Genomic DNA, 16,720 nt, shown 5'->3' on the forward strand with positions numbered 1-16,720 from the left:
AGAATCTGCAAAATCTATTGGCCGAAAAAGATATCTAATAAAGACCTATGGAGTAAAACATCTCAAAAGAGCATCCAATTAGAAATTAAACAACGCAGATGGAGGTGGCTAGGGCACGCCATGAGAATGAACAAAACATGCCCAGCAAATGTCGCTCTCAGATGGACTCCTGAAGGGAAAAGAAAGAGGGGAAGACCAAAAGAAACCTGGCGAAGAATGATAGATGAAGAGTTGAAAGAGATGGGACTAACCTGGAAAGAAGCAGAAAAGAAGGCAAGGGACAGACAAGTGTGGTGGGAGCTGATTTCAGCCTTATGTGCAGACATGCACGAAGAGGATTAAGTAAGTAAGTAACATATCCACAATTGAATTGTTGCTCTCTTTAAAAGAATTGATGTGCGCATTAATTCCTTATACAAAAGCATTGTAAATGATTTAAAGATATCTACAATTGAATTAAAGAGATCCTCAAATTATTTATACCGAGCTCTAAATTAATTATTGCGAGCAATATTTCTACTAAATTGATGCTCTCATCAAATGAATTGAAGAGAGCAATAATTGAATTAATGCGCGCATTAAATCAATTATTGCTCTCATTAATTCAATTGATGCACGCATTAACTCAATTGATGAGAGCAATAATTGAATTGAAGAGCGCATTAATTCATTTGATGAGAGCAATAATTGATTTAATGTGCGCATTAATTCAATTAAAGAGAGCAATAATTGAATTGATGATATCTTCAAATAATTGAAGATATCTTCAATTATTTGAGTTTATGTTAATTTGGCGCTCCATACATATTTGACACCAAATTACAAAATATTACTCAAAACTAGTCATAGATATTATCATTGTTTTTTCACACAAGAATTGTACATTTCAAATATTGAAAAATTCATATAATTTTAGTGGATGAATTAAAATTATCAACAGCTCTGTTTGTCTATTGCTTTAACATATTCAATTTTGTATATTTACATTTCCCGTGTTTTTGCCTTCGACGTCTTTACCAACTGAAATGAAAGTCCTTTCCTCATGAATGAGAACAATGTGCTGTACGAATCTTGATTATAGTACGACTATTTTAACAGCTGGGAATATTCAAACAGAATTGAAAGTAAAATGTGAATAAAAAATAATTCATTTTTGAAAATCGATGAGGGCATGAACAGCAATGCTTTACACCTGCATTCTTTTCATGAAGTATGCTAGCGTAAAGCATTGCAGTTCATACCCTCATGTATTTTCAAAAATAAAATTTATTTCTTAAATGTACACATATACTTAGGTGCACAAGGAAACCTACCTTATAGGAGGCTCACTGAATGCACATAGTAGATAATGAATATTGAAAGCATTAATCATAAATAGATTTATTCTTAAATTATCCAGTAAAGTTTTCTGTACAGCATATAAAAGTCAAATATAACAAATGTTCACCAATGGACGGAAAATTCATGTTCTATATGTTTAAGAATTCATGAATTACAAATGCTTGTAATATTTACCTAATCCTTTTCTTGTTTAAAAATAAACAGACACTGAAATCCACTGAAGTAATATCTCCGATGCAAGCACAATCAGTCCCCCCCCCTTCCAGTTAGTGTTGAATGACTTTCCAATAAGGAATTTAAGCATGACTTACAACAAAATATTTTCACTCAATATAGTGCAAACATCACATGCTAATAGACATGCAGTCATTTACATACATATGCATCATACATCAATTGCTTAGTTATGATGGTTTTAAATCTAGAACCAGAAAACTACAGGCTGATGTTCAGAGTGCTGTTGAATTGAACGGAGTGTTAGTCTACAATGTTAAAAGAAAGGGCAAAACTAGGGAAGTGGAACAAGATTTTCCTTGGCCCACTTCTTCATGGTACGGATGATGTATTCCACCTGTGGATTACTGGTGTTTCGGAGCATGTTGATTACATCCCTCAGTGTATCCCTACAAGTACATTATAATAATTCATGCTAACTAGTGCCACCAATGTAATGATAAAGGGAAATAACCACATGGGAAAATTAAAACTTTCTACAACTACTATAAATTGTACTCTTGATACTAAAGTAGTGCCCACACAGAATATAGGTAATTAGTAAAGCAATTTTATATAATTTACTGGGTGCACAATGAAATTGTCTACTATTATTATTGCTATTTATCAATTTTTAAAAGTTCTGAAATACAATGTCTGTAATTCAATAATTCTTGTGCATAATGAAGTACAACATGCATCAGTAAATGTTGTGTTACAGCCTAGCTAAAACTTATCAAATTTGATGTGCAAAAATTTAATTTTAATCAATGTAATGTGTTAATTTCAGTGTTAAAATGAAAAGAATTTACATCAAGGTCATAGGATACCCTAGATTTTGGATGCATCAAATGAAGCAGGAATTTATTGTGTTTAAAGGGATTTTCTATTATTTGATTGGTCATTGATACATGAAATGCACAGATAAGAGATGTTTTGAAGGATTTCAATTTTTGGGTAATGTTTTTCCGTTGAATTGTCAAGTAAAGAAGGGTGAATAATGCAAAAATAAAGGTAGTTTCATCCGAAAATTTGTGGTAAATTGAGTTTTTAGCAATATCAAAACATTTACAAATACTTTAACAAAATTCTGTAACAAATTTTTTGGGGTATCCTATGTCCTTAATCTAATCTAATCTATCTTAATTATAATTAACCTGCATTTTCAGTTAATGTCAAGAATAAGAAAAAGATGTTAATATATTTCTTAGTTAACCGTGAGCTGATATTTAATCTATTGCAGTGAGCCAAAGCATACTCAAATAATACCTTACAGTGTTATTGTTTAAGTAGTTTAAAACCAAATTATCACCACAAATTGTCCTATATAATCCCTTTGTAAGTTGCCTAGTTTTGATTTTTGAGTGTGCAAATCACAAAACTGGAAAATTAACTAGCATTCACAGAATATATATTCCACAACAATTAAATAAAAAATAAAATGTGTGCAGAAACAACAAATAAACGAGAGATGAAGCATGCCTATTTAAAATTCTAACGTTAGAGTTGTTGGACTAGGACTGAATGTTGACTTGATTGTCACGAGCCCACTTTTTCATGGTGCGAGTTATGTATTCAACTTGGGGGTTGCTAGTGTTTCTGAGTAATTGAACAACTTCCTGTAATTTGTCTCTGTTGAAAAAAGAAAATAAAAAAACCTGTTTTAACATTGTAAAAGTTAAGACTGAATCAGAAGCTTCATGGACATAAATGACTCCAACATTTCTGTAAGTCAGGGGTTTTATAAGGACATTAATGACTCCCAACATTGCTGTAGGTCAGGGGTTTTATAAGGACATTAATGACTCCCAACATTTCTGTAAGTCAGGGGTTTTATAAGGACATAAATAACTCCCAACATTTCTGTAAGTCAGGGGTTTTATAAGGAGAAAGGTTCTACACAGTTGATTTTGAAATAAGCTGATATAAAGATACATATAGCATATGTATGTATCAAAACATTAGCAGAATACACCATAGCACTGTTAGATACTGTCACTTCAAACGGTGGCAGCTACCAAACATCACATTTAATGATAGTGGTTCTAATAACGTGAAAAGTGAAATTTCATTTACTAAATAACAAAGTGCTATTTCGCACATTGTGAAACTTTATATCTTACTTGTGACCCTGTTCCCAGTATAAAGAAAGCAGACTGACCTCACCTTTAAGGGGACTTATAGGAGAAAGGGGCTCTTACCTGGGCTCATGTCCTGCAATGATCATCTGGAAAACGCCCACACAGGCTCCTCTCTTCCCCTCCCAGTATTCAGGATTGGGGTCTAGTCTCTCCAGAACATCAAAGGCCTTGGCTGCATAGTAGAACTGTCCCATCTAAAGAAAAGGTGCTTCAATGATTTAACTTGTTTACACCATAAAACTATCACTGATATCACATACATTTTGTTGCTGCAAGAATCTATGTTAAAATGACAAAACTTCAATTTTGACCTTGTAGCAGTCGTTTGCTATGAGCTGTAGCAAGCTGAAGGACTCCCCTGATGTCTCCATCTTGAGATACAGCTCCCATGCCAGCCGAGACTTCCTGTTCATGATGTCTGCAGCGAAGTATCATTGTATTAATATCAAGTATATATCTAAACCTAAATCTATGGGAGAAGACTCATTTTTAGATTATGGTGTTTAGATACTGTATTTGTTGTCAGTTTTACTTACAACATCGAGCAAGCCAACTTAGATACGTGTAGTCATTCTTAATCTTTTCACTCTGAATCAGCAAGAATACCTGTTACAATAAACAGAAATGAAACAACAATATAAATTTTCAATACAATGAAACCAAATATTTATTGATTGGGTGATTCTTTTACAATGCTGAGGTATACATGTACATGGTCAAAAATTAGTTTCAATTGTGTGAATTTTAACAAACATCAAGATATTTACAAAATGCGTATCCTTTTTGTCCTACTTTTATAAATAATGCACACAGCAACAAAATAAAAGAAAGTGTTTTTGAAATTATAATTAAAATCAAGATTTCTTAGAATTTCACTGTATACTCTACTCAGAAAGACAAAGAAGTTTGATTTTAATTAAACTGAATACCCAGAGAGAGAGAGTGACATCACAGCTTGTGGTAGCTTATTCCTACAGGTACTATCACAATGTTACATCCATTTAAGTCATAAGCAATGCTTAAGTTTTCAATAAGTGGGTCAATGTCAAGAAAGAAGGCATCTTTGAAAAGGCCTTTTAACAAGGACTGCACCCACTAAATGTGAAATTAGAAGAATCATTTATAGTTGAAAAGTTAAAAGCAAGATTGAATCTTTTGCCACAGATATACGAACAGATGGACCCATGAAAAATCCCCAAATCTGTGATTGTGAAGACAAAGTTACCCACCTCTTCTGCTTCTTTGAAATTTCCTACTGCAGCCTTGGCTTGAGCATAGTTAAAGTTGAAACTGTCATCATTGTAAAAGTAGCTCTGCAATTGCACAGAATATTCACTGAAGCAGTGTCTTTAAAAAACTAATACGATGCTTACTTATATCAAAATCTCTCTCCTAATATGAATAGTGGAATCCAACATTTTGATCAGTACTTGCCTTGATCGAGTTAAGATAGATTAGTACGTCTTCAAACTGCTTTAACAGAAAGAAACATGAGGACATGCACTGTCGACCAGGTATAGTATCTGTTCAAGAAAAAACACAAGACGTTTAAGATATGTACTGTAAGCATTCAAATTTCAACAAAGATACTGTGCCGGATCAGTGATGTCCAACTTTCCTAACTGAAATTTAACAACATATGCAATGCAGCAACTGTCACTGAAAAAAGGAAGAGAAATCACAAAAACAGAACTAGAAAACATACACTGTTCACCAAGGATAGAATCTATAAAAGAAATCAAACTTTACTTCCATAGAGATGTTTCACTGAATACAGGTAAGTGAAGGTGTTAATTGCCTCTAATTGTGGAAAATAAAGAGTCAAAAATCAAGTATAGTGTATATGTAAGTGAGAACAGGCACTGAATGGATGTGTTCTAAGTGAATACATGTACTTACCACACTCGCTGGCAGAGCCTCCCACCAATTGAAAGTACTGCTGAGCTATTTTGAGATGTTCTCTCTGCAATAGAATAATTTTAAATGTCTTCATGATGCTAGAATTTGAGAAATTCATAACAATTAGCACACATATACACACAGGGATATCATTTTTGAATCCAAATCCTTTCTTGATTAACATTTACTGAGACACTTAGTGCTGACTACTTTCTTGTTTAACATTTAATGAGACACTTAGTGCTGACTACTTTCTTTACTTACAGAGCCTTGCTCTTGTCCAAGGGCTGCATTGACCACACCTTTCAGAATGTACTCCTGAGGAGTGGTGGGTTCCAGATCTTTTATTAGGTTGTAAGCTTCTGCTATGTCATCTGATTTTAAAAATGCATTCCATTAATTATAGTATAACACAGTACTCATTTTTCTGGTGAAAATAAAGAGAAGTTACTGTATGACAAAAATAAGACTGCCAAGAGTTGAACAAATTGGATATTTGAGACAATTATATCTCACAAATATATCCCAAAAGGCAACTATGGAAATAAATTTTTGAATAATGTAAGTAAAGTATCAAATAAGTTCCATATAGTTTAGATACATACATAGCATGTACATGTATACATACCTTGTTTAAGGTAGTAGATGACTAGGTTAAGTCTGGCCTCTGGTATGACATCAATAAGTGGAGGTAAAACCTGCAGCGCTCCCTCACCCCCTCGGAACACCACCTAAAGAGCCAAACACACTATCACAGACAAATTCATTTAGTTCAGATCCTTCTGAAGCTTCCTTCACATGTAATGAACTGTACAAGGCTGATAGTAACAAAGGACTTGTACCGGTACTTGTTTTTCAGCCAATAAACATTTCTAAATATGAAATGATAACTCACCAGATTATGTTTGATCAGATCTCTGGCAAACACAAAGGAAGGGGAGGACATCTCTTGAAGACTCTTTAACTCTGCCTAAATTTCAGCAGATATCAATCATATTCATAAATGCAAATTATATTTCTTAAGTATGGATGTAGTCAATAGAAGTGTTCAACATTAGCAGTGTGCAAAATTAACGGTAGACTGATAGACAAAATCTATTGAAAAATGGATTCGGTCAATGGTAAGATGAGTATTATTATAAGACTGATTTGTCTATGCAGTCTTCAAGGCAGTTACATATTTTTTGCCATTTTGTAGTTCAGTAAATTATTATCTGCCTCCACTACTTATACAAATAAGGCTTTAGAAAATATCACCAAAGAATAAACAATACTGTAAATGATCAAATTAGCGATAATCCAAATAATGAGTACAACAAAAATAAGGGTATTTGTTAGTTTGTTGCTGATCTATAGTAAATCAGTCAGGTCTATTGCAGTACATCAATCATCTATTGTAGAGGGCCACGTTTTACAAAATAACTTACGACTAAGACCAAAATCTTCTTCTGCAATTTATTTGATTACATTGGGATTTCAATGTGAATAAGAAGACTTTAGTTATGTTATTTGATATAAGTACAATCTCACAAAATTAATTATGTTGACAAGTCTTTAGAAGTATGTAACATTTATAGTCTCAGTCGTAAATTCTTTTGTAAAACAGGGCCCAGAAAAGTAAGAATTGTAAAACAGGGCCCAGAAAAGTATATTTTGCACACTGCATTAGTACAGTAAAGGATGATGAAAATGGTTCATGCATGTAGTTGTTAACATGGTTCTTACTTCTGCAGCCTTGCCATTGTAGAGTCTGAAATGATTGCAGGCTTTGAGATTCAGAGCAATAGCACTGTCTGGGTACTGCTGGAGGTAAACTGCTAGAACTTCCTAATTAACACATTAAGAAATAACATACCATTAGTGAAAACATGTACAAACAAGAGGCCCATGGGCCACATTGCTCACCCGAGTCACCTTGGCCCTGCTGTTGTTCAGCTGTTGAGATTTTTAAAAAATAATTTGCGATCTTTATTCCCATGAAACATTTTGATACCATATTGTGGTCTCAACCTAGCCCCCAAAAGTCACGACATAACTATGATACAAAACCACAAGGTCAAAATCATGGTATGAAATCTAAGGTCATGCCATAAGGAATCTATATTCAAAGTATGAAAGCCCTACTTTGAATAATTCAGGAGATATTGCATAAGTTAACATTTCTTAAAAGTGGGCAAGGTCAAGATTACAAGGTAAATGGATCTGGTACCAAAAAAAAAGGTATTGTTACAAATAATGCATTCATGAAATATGAAAGATAGATCATGCACCAATCAAAAGTTATAATCAAGGTTAAAGTTTCAACAAAATTTTGAAATTTGAGTCAAACTCTTATCAAACATCTAGCATCAAATGAAATTTCTTGCCATAAGGAATCTATATATACAAAACATGAAAGCCCTTCCTTAAACAGTTCAGGAGATATTGTCTAGGTTAGGTTTCCTTAGAAGTAGATAAAACTGCAAGGTCAAGGTCACACAGTAAAAACTTTGGTATCAAAAGAAAGATCTTGTCACAAGGAATATGCATATGAAAATGAGAGCCCTATCACTCACCATTCAAACTATGTGAACAAGGGTCAAGTTTCAGACACATAGACATGACACCCCCCCCCCTTTAACTTTAGTCATGGGGGGGATGAAAAACAAACAAGTCATGGGGGGATGAAAAACAAACAAACCAGGAATCAATACCACTTAGGAACATTTGCATTTTGGCATGATTTAGTATTGCCCTGCTGTTATTGAAAATAACTTGTTTTAATTCATTTCCTGTATATTTCCATATTAAACTTTGATCTCTTAATGTGGCCACACCCTACCCCTGGGGCACCTGAATTGAACAAACTTGAATTTGCGCTACCTGAAGAATTATGTTTGCTTACCCAATAATCATGGGTCTACTGTTCTTGAAAAGATTTTTAAGGCCATTTCCATATATATATTCCCATATAAAGCTTTGATCCCCTATCATAACCCCGTTCTATCCCTTGGGGGTCATGATTTGAACAAACTTCACTCTCCACTACCTGGGGATACTTGCATAGTAATGTGACTATTCATGGCCCTGCTGGTATTGAGAAGATTTTAAAAGATTTTTCCAATATAAAACTTTCATCCCCCATTGTGGCCTCACCCTACTCCCAGGGACCACAATTTGAACAAACCTGAATCTGTACTACCTGGAGATGCTTACATATGAGTAATCATGGCCCTGTTGTTCTTGAGAAGGTTTTTAAAGATCTTTTCCTATATATCTCTATGCAAAACTTTAATCCCTTATTGTGCCCCATTCTACCCCTGAGGTCACGATTTTGATAAAATTGAATCTACGCTAAGTCAGGAAGCTTTCATGTAAATTTCAACTTTTCTGGCCCAGTGGTTGTTTTAGAAGATTTTTAAATGACCCCATCCTATTTTTACCTTTTCTTGATTATCTCCCCTTTGGAGGAAGCATGATCCTTCATTTGAAGAACTTTGAATCCTCTTTACTTAATGATGATTTGTGTCAAGTTTATTTGAAATTGGCCCTATGATTTTTGAAAAGAAGATTTTAAAACAATTTCGTAAAATTTGTACTAATTCATAATCATCTCCGCCTTGAAAAGGGCATGGCACTTCATTTGAATAAACTTGAATCCTCTTTACCCAAGCATGATTTATGACAAGTTTCTTTGAAATTAGCCCTGTGGTTCAGGAGAAGAAGTAAAAAATGTTAAAAGTTTATTGCTGGACACTGGACAAAAAGTGATCAGAAAAGCTAACTTGAGGTTCTATCCTTCAAATATGAATATGTATCAAATACAAAAATGAAATTGATTCCCTAGTTTGAGAACAAAATTAGTTTGACAAACTCTTACCTGTGACACGTCATAGTAGTCTAGTTTGTAATAACACAAAGCAACATAGACGTTGAGTGCCAAAAAATCTCTGAAAAAAGCATAGTAAAAATGTGTTCAATTTTTAAATCAAGTATTCTAACTTAAAATTTTGATCAATGCTTTTCATCTCCCTATATCCTAGCTTTACTGTTTAAGATATTAATCTATATTATAGAAACTTTAATACAGATATTATACACGAAAAACCTTGATCTGTACAATGATTTAATATTTCATTACTTCAATATGAAAATTTTTATGCATAATATGATTCATACCTATTGTCTAAAAGTATTCTTTTGTAGATATCTATGGCCTCCTGGTAATGACTTCGCAAATAGTGTATTGAGGCTAGAGAGAGTTGGTCCTCTATTACATCTTGAAGACTCTGATGGTGACCCATTAACCTCTTCTCATCTCCGAATTTGTGCGATAAATGAAACAACAGTCTATTCTGTAGTTTACTTTTTGGACCTAATAAAAAATCAGAATAAAATTTGTACATTCTTAAATCTTTTTCATTTGGTTGTAGAATGAGATGATTCACACTACACCAAAACATGGTAAAAAAAATGGTTATTGTAAAACAATGAGGATGGCTAATTTTGACACATTATAAACTTGTGCATTCAATAATTTTTTCATTAGTTTGCTTACCATGGGGAATGAAAAGTCACTTTGATATCAGTGTGAATTGATCAAAAGATGTTCTTTATAAATTTGTTTTACTGTACAGCATGAACAATCGGTGTGTTGGTCAACTATTACCTTGCTGAGAAGCATTGTCAGCCTCTGGATACATTCCTAGGAAGAAGTAGCAACAGGCCAGGTTTGCCCACACATCTGGATGACAGCCATCACGTCTTGTCATTCTCTCAAACTCCTTTTAAAGAATTAAAAATTCATCATTGCTCTTCAGAACAATGACAGTACAACTGTCATGTGATGCTAAAGTTATCTTATATTATATGGAAAGATAGAAATAAATAGGAGTGACTTTAGGATTCCATATGAATTGTGATACAAAAATCTGGATTCGATTATTTTTAATTCGATTCCATAACTTAAACAGACAATGAATATGTAGATATTTATTTTATCCATAAAGTTCAATATTCTAATGCTTTCAATTTGTTTATAGCTAACTGCAATCTAAACATTACAGAAGTGTGTGGCTTTGTCATTTTAATCGAATGATAGATTAAAGACAACCAGTGTTCCAATACTAAATATTGAGGGGGACAACAACAATACCCTGCAATTTCGACTGTTAAGCGTCCATCATGTAAATACATCAACTGAACCTGAATTAACCAGTCAGAGAGCCATACTAAAAGGAAATGTGTATTTTATTTTTTGAACCAAATTCATTTGAAATTGATCCAGAATGAATTGAACATCAAATTGAGGACCCTGAATTGCGATTCAAATGCGCTTTGATTAAACTGCATCACAATTTATCATTTCACCTCTAGTCTGAAATAAATAATAGCAAGCAAAGCGACGCGCTCACTCCAATGATTACACATGTGAGTCACACGATCTGCTCTTCATCAGCTGAAAAATGATGAGGATTACCCATAATGTTTCTGTAAAAATGTCGCTGTCAGTGAGGTATACTTCATTGACAGCCCCGTAGATAAAATAGATAAATTGTTTGGAAAGTACCAAAAACATTTTAAATTCCAGACAAGCTACCTTCGTATATTTTGTTATTGCTTGGTCTGAAAGGGAAAGCAAAAACAGTGCAGCTTATATGACGTCACAGTGCGCTGTAGAAATCGATTGCGTTATAGTTCCCGCTTTAAGGTAATTTCCCATTCCACATCTTAGTATTGAAAAACCTACAGATTTCTATCAAAATTTGCATGTATTTTGTCGAGGAAGTATATTGACCAAATTCCCAAAGAAAAATATGCTTAGCGGCCTTTCTCAGAGTACAGCCACTTCTAAAAATAGAACACATCACTTTAAACAAGCAGTGTTAATATACATACATTTTAAGGCGCTGTCTTTATTTAAACGATAGAAATATGTTTCTTTCATATGAATTGAATAAAATGTATTGCATTTGACTGTTTTCAATAATTTTTCATCTACTGAACCATGTTCTTGGTTTCAAGGTGATGAAAATGCATGTATAGTAATCAAATTTTGACTAACCATAGCCTACCATATCCGGAAAATTGTGTTTTCAAAAACCTTCAGATTTTTTAAACATTTCAATATGTTTCACCTTTACACTCCAGCAATAATTTGACATAAGAAATAGATAGGGTATTGGATAATTTGAGAGCCCAATGACCCCCCTCTAGGTTAAAAACCTTGAAAAAAACGCATATTGGAAAATGGTTACTAAAATTCATATCTCTGCAAACATGTTTCATTCATCATTTACATTACTAAATTACCATTTCAAGAAATATTACAGGGTGGTTTTAGAAAAACAGATTAAAACATTAAAGCTTCAAATAGCTAAAAACCACTTTCATTGATTGCTGTAAGCTTTGGGGGATCGGGCTTGAAGTTAGAAAAATCCTAACTTTACTATGGAGCTTACTAAATCCATAGCGTACGTCACATGAACACTGACATGACGTCACAATGAATGAAACAAGAGGTACTGTGAGCAATGCTCACTAAGAATACCCCCCGCTTACCCCAATCTCCCAAAGGGTGTTGTTAATAGGTATAAATTACTTCTTTCCTGAGTGTAAAAATATTGTATGCCTTTGTAGAAGAAAATGGAAGATACAGTCCGAACACAAATCCATGGTATAAACCTATAATTTTGACCTTGAGATCAAAGGTCAAGGTCATAAAGAGGTCATGAATGTACATGACACATAGTCTCATGGTGATACACCCATGTCTTATGGTATGACTATGTCAAAACCCTATAATCAATTTTGACCTTGAGGTCAAACTTCAAGGTCATATAGAGGTCATGAAGGTACCCGACACATCGTATCATGATGATACACTCATGTGTCAAATATGGTATGCCTATGTCAAAGAACAAAGAAGTCATAGCCCTGACAAAAATCCATTGTAAAAACCTTTAATTTGACCTTGAGGTCAAGGTCATATGGAGGTCATGAAGGTACATGACACATCGTCTCATGGTGATACACTCATGTGTCAAATATGGTATGCCTATGTCAAAGAACAAAGAAGTTATGGCCTGGACACGAATCCATTGTAAAAAAAAACTTTAATTTTGACCTTGAGGTCAAGGTCATATAGAGGTCATGAAAGTACTCGACACATCGTCTCATGGTGATCCACCTGTGTGACAAATATGGTATGCCTAAGTCAAAGAACAAAGAAGTTACGGCCCGGACACGAATCTGCACAGACAGACGGACGGACGGTAAAATGGACGGACGGACGGACAGACAGAGTGATTCCTATATACCCCCCAGAACTTCGTTCGGGGGGTATAAAAATAAAATTATGTCGCCAGATCTAGTTGGAACAAAGTGATGTAGATCAGAAGATTTTTTACATTTTTAACGCTCATTCAGTGAATGCTAACCTAAGCTCAAGTTACAAATTTTGGGAAATTCGAATATTTTAAAACACTCAAATTCTGCATTCCTCGCCCCCTTGGTAATTTTTAGTTCCTGGTAGTTTTTAACAATACAATACAGCCATGTGATGTGAGTCTTAACGACATGTAACTACAGCGTACATTCCGAGTCGTTTTAATCAAAACATCAGTAAAGGTCATGTCCGACCAGAAAAGTGTTTTAGATAAAAGGAAATTACATTACAACACCCATGATCCATACTGTACGTACAAAAACACAAACGTACGACACCTAGGCCTAGAGATAGGGCCTAAATATGTGACAAATCTGTCAGCGTATGATCTAAATTGAACACCCTGAAATCATTAGACACAACAGAGATATGCACATACATTGTACATGTATATGTACATTTATTATGGATTCGGAGGGCCTTGAAAGCGATTTTTGTTGTGTAAATAAATATAAAAAATTTGCATGGGGGTTGCGATGTGCAGTATAGCTTTAGATTATGCATATATTTTATTTAGATCATGACAACATTGATTGTATTCTTTCAGGTTTAAATAAATTATAGGGAAAACATAACAAAAATATGTGACTGTCAGTACATGTAGCACACAAAAATTTGCATTTTGTTGAATAGGAGATTCGATATTTCTACCCGTCAATAATGATCAGAAATCACACAAAAGAAATGGCCTACAATAGATACATTGAAAGTTGGCAACACGATTTAATATCATAATCTGTAATATTTGCAGAAATCTCACGGGAATTACTGAACGACTGTGTGTCATAATGCAAAGTGTATGGAGAGTTTACGACTTCGTGATGTATATAACTATAAGCATTTTCTTTCCCGAGCGTTGTCTTGTATAAAACCGGCTAGGAAGTTGTGTTAGTGTGATGGCATGTTGCTTGTCAGCGCGAGTTGTGTAAAAGTAGTGTTAGCATAATGGCACGTTGCTTGTTAGCTTGACGGCGTGCTTTTATGATATATTCAGGTCTTACTGCATACTTCTGAGAAAATACTGAAATCTGAATAGAACTCATATTTCTGCTAAGGATTCAAATTTAGCGATATTTTACATTTAAAACTAAATATAAATACAAACCTCCATAGTTCTTTTATAATCTCCCAAATGAAATGCACAGTATGCGATCCACATGTCAGTCTCTTCGTTACCTTTTCCACTATTTCTGTTAAACTAGTAAAGACAAAGAATATTGCTAGTACTAATAAATGATGAATTCCTTTTGAAAACTTTAAAATAAATAAAACAGAATGATTTATCATACAAGTTCAAAATTTCAAACAAAGTCTATTCATAGTCTTTAGTTGGCAAGTATTGATGACTGCTAATACAACTTATTTAATATTCTAGACTTCTAGAAATAATTTTGTGAAAATCATTTGTGAACGAATTCATAATGTTTTCCTAAGAATTTGTTGATGTAACAGTTGACCATAAAAAATAGTGTGAAACTATTTACTTGCAACTGCAAATAATCCCGTGCTTTTCTCACGTTATGGAACGTCATTTGAAATTGGCATTACCTCCTGCATCATTCTCAAAAAAAAAAGGACCTCCCCACTTTAGCTGTAGCTTGTGGTCCCTTTTTACCACCCCTCTTTTCAAAGAAAAAATGATTAATCTATTATAATTGTTGATGAATATTAAACATTGATGTATCTCCAGTATGTTCACAGTTCTTTTCCCCCTGGGATATTGGAAGATAAGGGTAGAAAACTACGTTTGAAATGGTTACTCTCAGCCTGAAAACAATTGAATTATTACCCGAATTGATACGGCTTTGCTTTATTCACGATATTTAAATTCCACAACAATGTGCTATTACATTTGTACAACTTGAACTTGTTAAAATCCTGACGCACGTGGAGCTATTTATAGACGCCTAGCATAGACGTACCCCACTCTAGAGATATATTTACTTTCTAAATGTTTTCTTTTATATGCTGTTTTCAAGGGAAAATTAATAACTTTGATATATGAACTTCGGATCATACAGCTTTAAGCGGATAAAATAGACTGAATGCCTAACATTGAGAGAGAGAGAGAGAGAGAGAGAGATAATGTTGAAATGTGTATTCTTTGTTGATTAAAATCCAAATAACACAGGGATGTAGCAACAGGAAGAGAAAGGGGCTGCCCCTTTCCGTCTACCCTATTTGGTATGTATACATGTAGTTGACAATACCGTGCGGCCTGACAAGTATTTCGAGCATTAGCGTGGCACAGATTATCACGTGGCTGATTTGATATTCAGCAGGTCAAGATAAGTAAATGAGGTAGGAAGAAAACGTGTAGTTTTTGAAGATTTTCATGAATTTCATCACCGACACAAGATTGTCAGGTCTTGCCTTTTGGACATAATTTTCTTTATTACAAAAAATAATTATAATAGAAAGGAGAAATCTGGACAATCTCGTGCTCAATATAGACAAAGGCTTTAAAAACCAGTCATTTGATGAATATCAACAAAGATTTAACAAAAACAGACAACCCCAACTTCAAAATGTTGATGAACTTTTCAGTAAAATAAAATACCAAACCTGAAAGTAAAGGTGTTAATGAACATCTTGGGGCATTGTAAATGGCAAAATTTTGATGTTTTACTAAATCATCAGGGACCATATGTCACAGCTAAAGTGGGGAGGTCCTTGGCAGAAAACTGCCTCAACTCTTTTTAAAAGAGTATGTACATTTTGGTTAATTGAACAATGAAAATATTATTGTCACTTTCAAAAAGAACTATTTCTCTTAGCTTTGCATTACCTATCAATGAAGTAAATATGTAGTAAATAAAGTCAATGCAGAAAATATATAGGGAGAGGGCTCATAGGGGCTAAGCCTGCTGCCCAATCTCAATCCTGGATGAAATTCAATTTCCTTACATCAACATCAGTGACGAAAAAATATTCAGGAGAATCACGAAGATAACGCACACGTGACGACTTCCTAAACAACAGATTCTATCAATTTTGGAACATAAACTGTACGTCTTTTTGCATTCTGTTTTCATTTTGAATTTAAAACACTGTATTTATAAACCAGTTTTTTAAAATTCATTTTACACAAGGAATTCAATTTTGGGCTTATTTTTGCGATTTCGTGTATATATACTTAACCGCCTTTGGCGGCACTTATTTAGCACCATATTTTGGGGACCAGTATACCAGAAGTGTTCCATAAAAATTATCGTGTTACCTCCAGCAATGTAATTGCTCCAGTGTAGTCTCTCAAATTTAAGAAATCTTCAACTTTTGGCATCTGTTTCTTTTTCTTGTTTTCTTTTGCTGGTGTTGTTGAGCCAGGCCCAATGGCCGGCTTTGCTCTTGAGAGCATCTATATATTTAAAATATATCATTGTAAAAATACTAAAATTACTGTACATCCAGTGGATCATTTCAGGTCATTACATTATAAAAACACATGCTATTACTAATTCAAGAGAATGAATTATTTTTTGATAATGCGATATTACCATTTTGAATGAATTTATAAGTTAATTTCCAATAAACAGCTCTTTCCTCCTTCTATCTTTTTTTGTTTGGTGGTTGTTTGGAATGCAATCGTTGTTTTAATTATGCATTTACTTAGCATTACAAGAACTTATACATTAAGCGTTTAAAAGATGTATGCAACACGTTCTGTTAGATAACTAGGTCGTCTAGTTATTCGTAATCA

At 33.9% G+C, this 16,720-nt stretch overlaps 1 protein-coding gene across 3 annotated transcripts; it reads right to left on the minus strand.

The window, feature by feature from the left end:
* Window positions 1–1,364: 1,364 nt before the first annotated feature.
* On the minus strand, window positions 1,365–16,655 carry LOC130053966 (intraflagellar transport protein 56-like). Of its 3 annotated transcripts, none has more exons than XM_056161808.1 (18): window positions 16,518–16,655; window positions 16,241–16,378; window positions 14,126–14,218; window positions 10,243–10,357; window positions 9,753–9,948; window positions 9,454–9,523; window positions 7,320–7,421; window positions 6,490–6,564; window positions 6,223–6,325; window positions 5,859–5,968; window positions 5,595–5,658; window positions 5,130–5,218; window positions 4,925–5,008; window positions 4,232–4,301; window positions 4,007–4,113; window positions 3,756–3,889; window positions 3,054–3,186; window positions 1,365–1,964 (listed from the first exon to the last, which is right to left on the minus strand). In XM_056161808.1, the coding sequence occupies exons 1-17, from the start codon at window positions 16,518–16,520 to the stop codon at window positions 3,069–3,071; spliced, it is 1,671 nt and encodes a 556-aa protein (XP_056017783.1). In that variant the 5' UTR covers window positions 16,521–16,655; the 3' UTR covers window positions 1,365–1,964; window positions 3,054–3,068. The 3 variants fall into 3 exon arrangements, with proteins under 3 accessions (XP_056017783.1, XP_056017784.1, XP_056017785.1); XM_056161809.1 differs by having other exon boundaries at window positions 3,037–3,186; XM_056161810.1 differs by lacking the exon at window positions 3,054–3,186.
* Between the last annotated feature and the right edge of the window lie 65 nt (window positions 16,656–16,720).

This window comes from Ostrea edulis, chromosome 4, assembly GCF_947568905.1.
Source record: "Ostrea edulis chromosome 4, xbOstEdul1.1, whole genome shotgun sequence".
Taxonomy (NCBI): Eukaryota; Metazoa; Mollusca; class Bivalvia; order Ostreida; family Ostreidae; genus Ostrea; species Ostrea edulis.

What these genes read in the sequence shown, in the direction of transcription:
- LOC130053966 (XM_056161808.1), bottom strand. An exon ending in ACAATGGCAAGGCTGCAGAA is followed by an intron (nt 6,565 to 7,319) that starts GTAAGAACCATG and finishes GCTGAAATTTAG; the next exon opens with GCAGAGTTAAAGAGTCTTCA. An exon ending in TTGGACAAGAGCAAGGCTCT is followed by an intron (nt 5,659 to 5,858) that starts GTAAGTAAAGAA and finishes ATTCTATTGCAG; the next exon opens with AGAGAACATCTCAAAATAGC.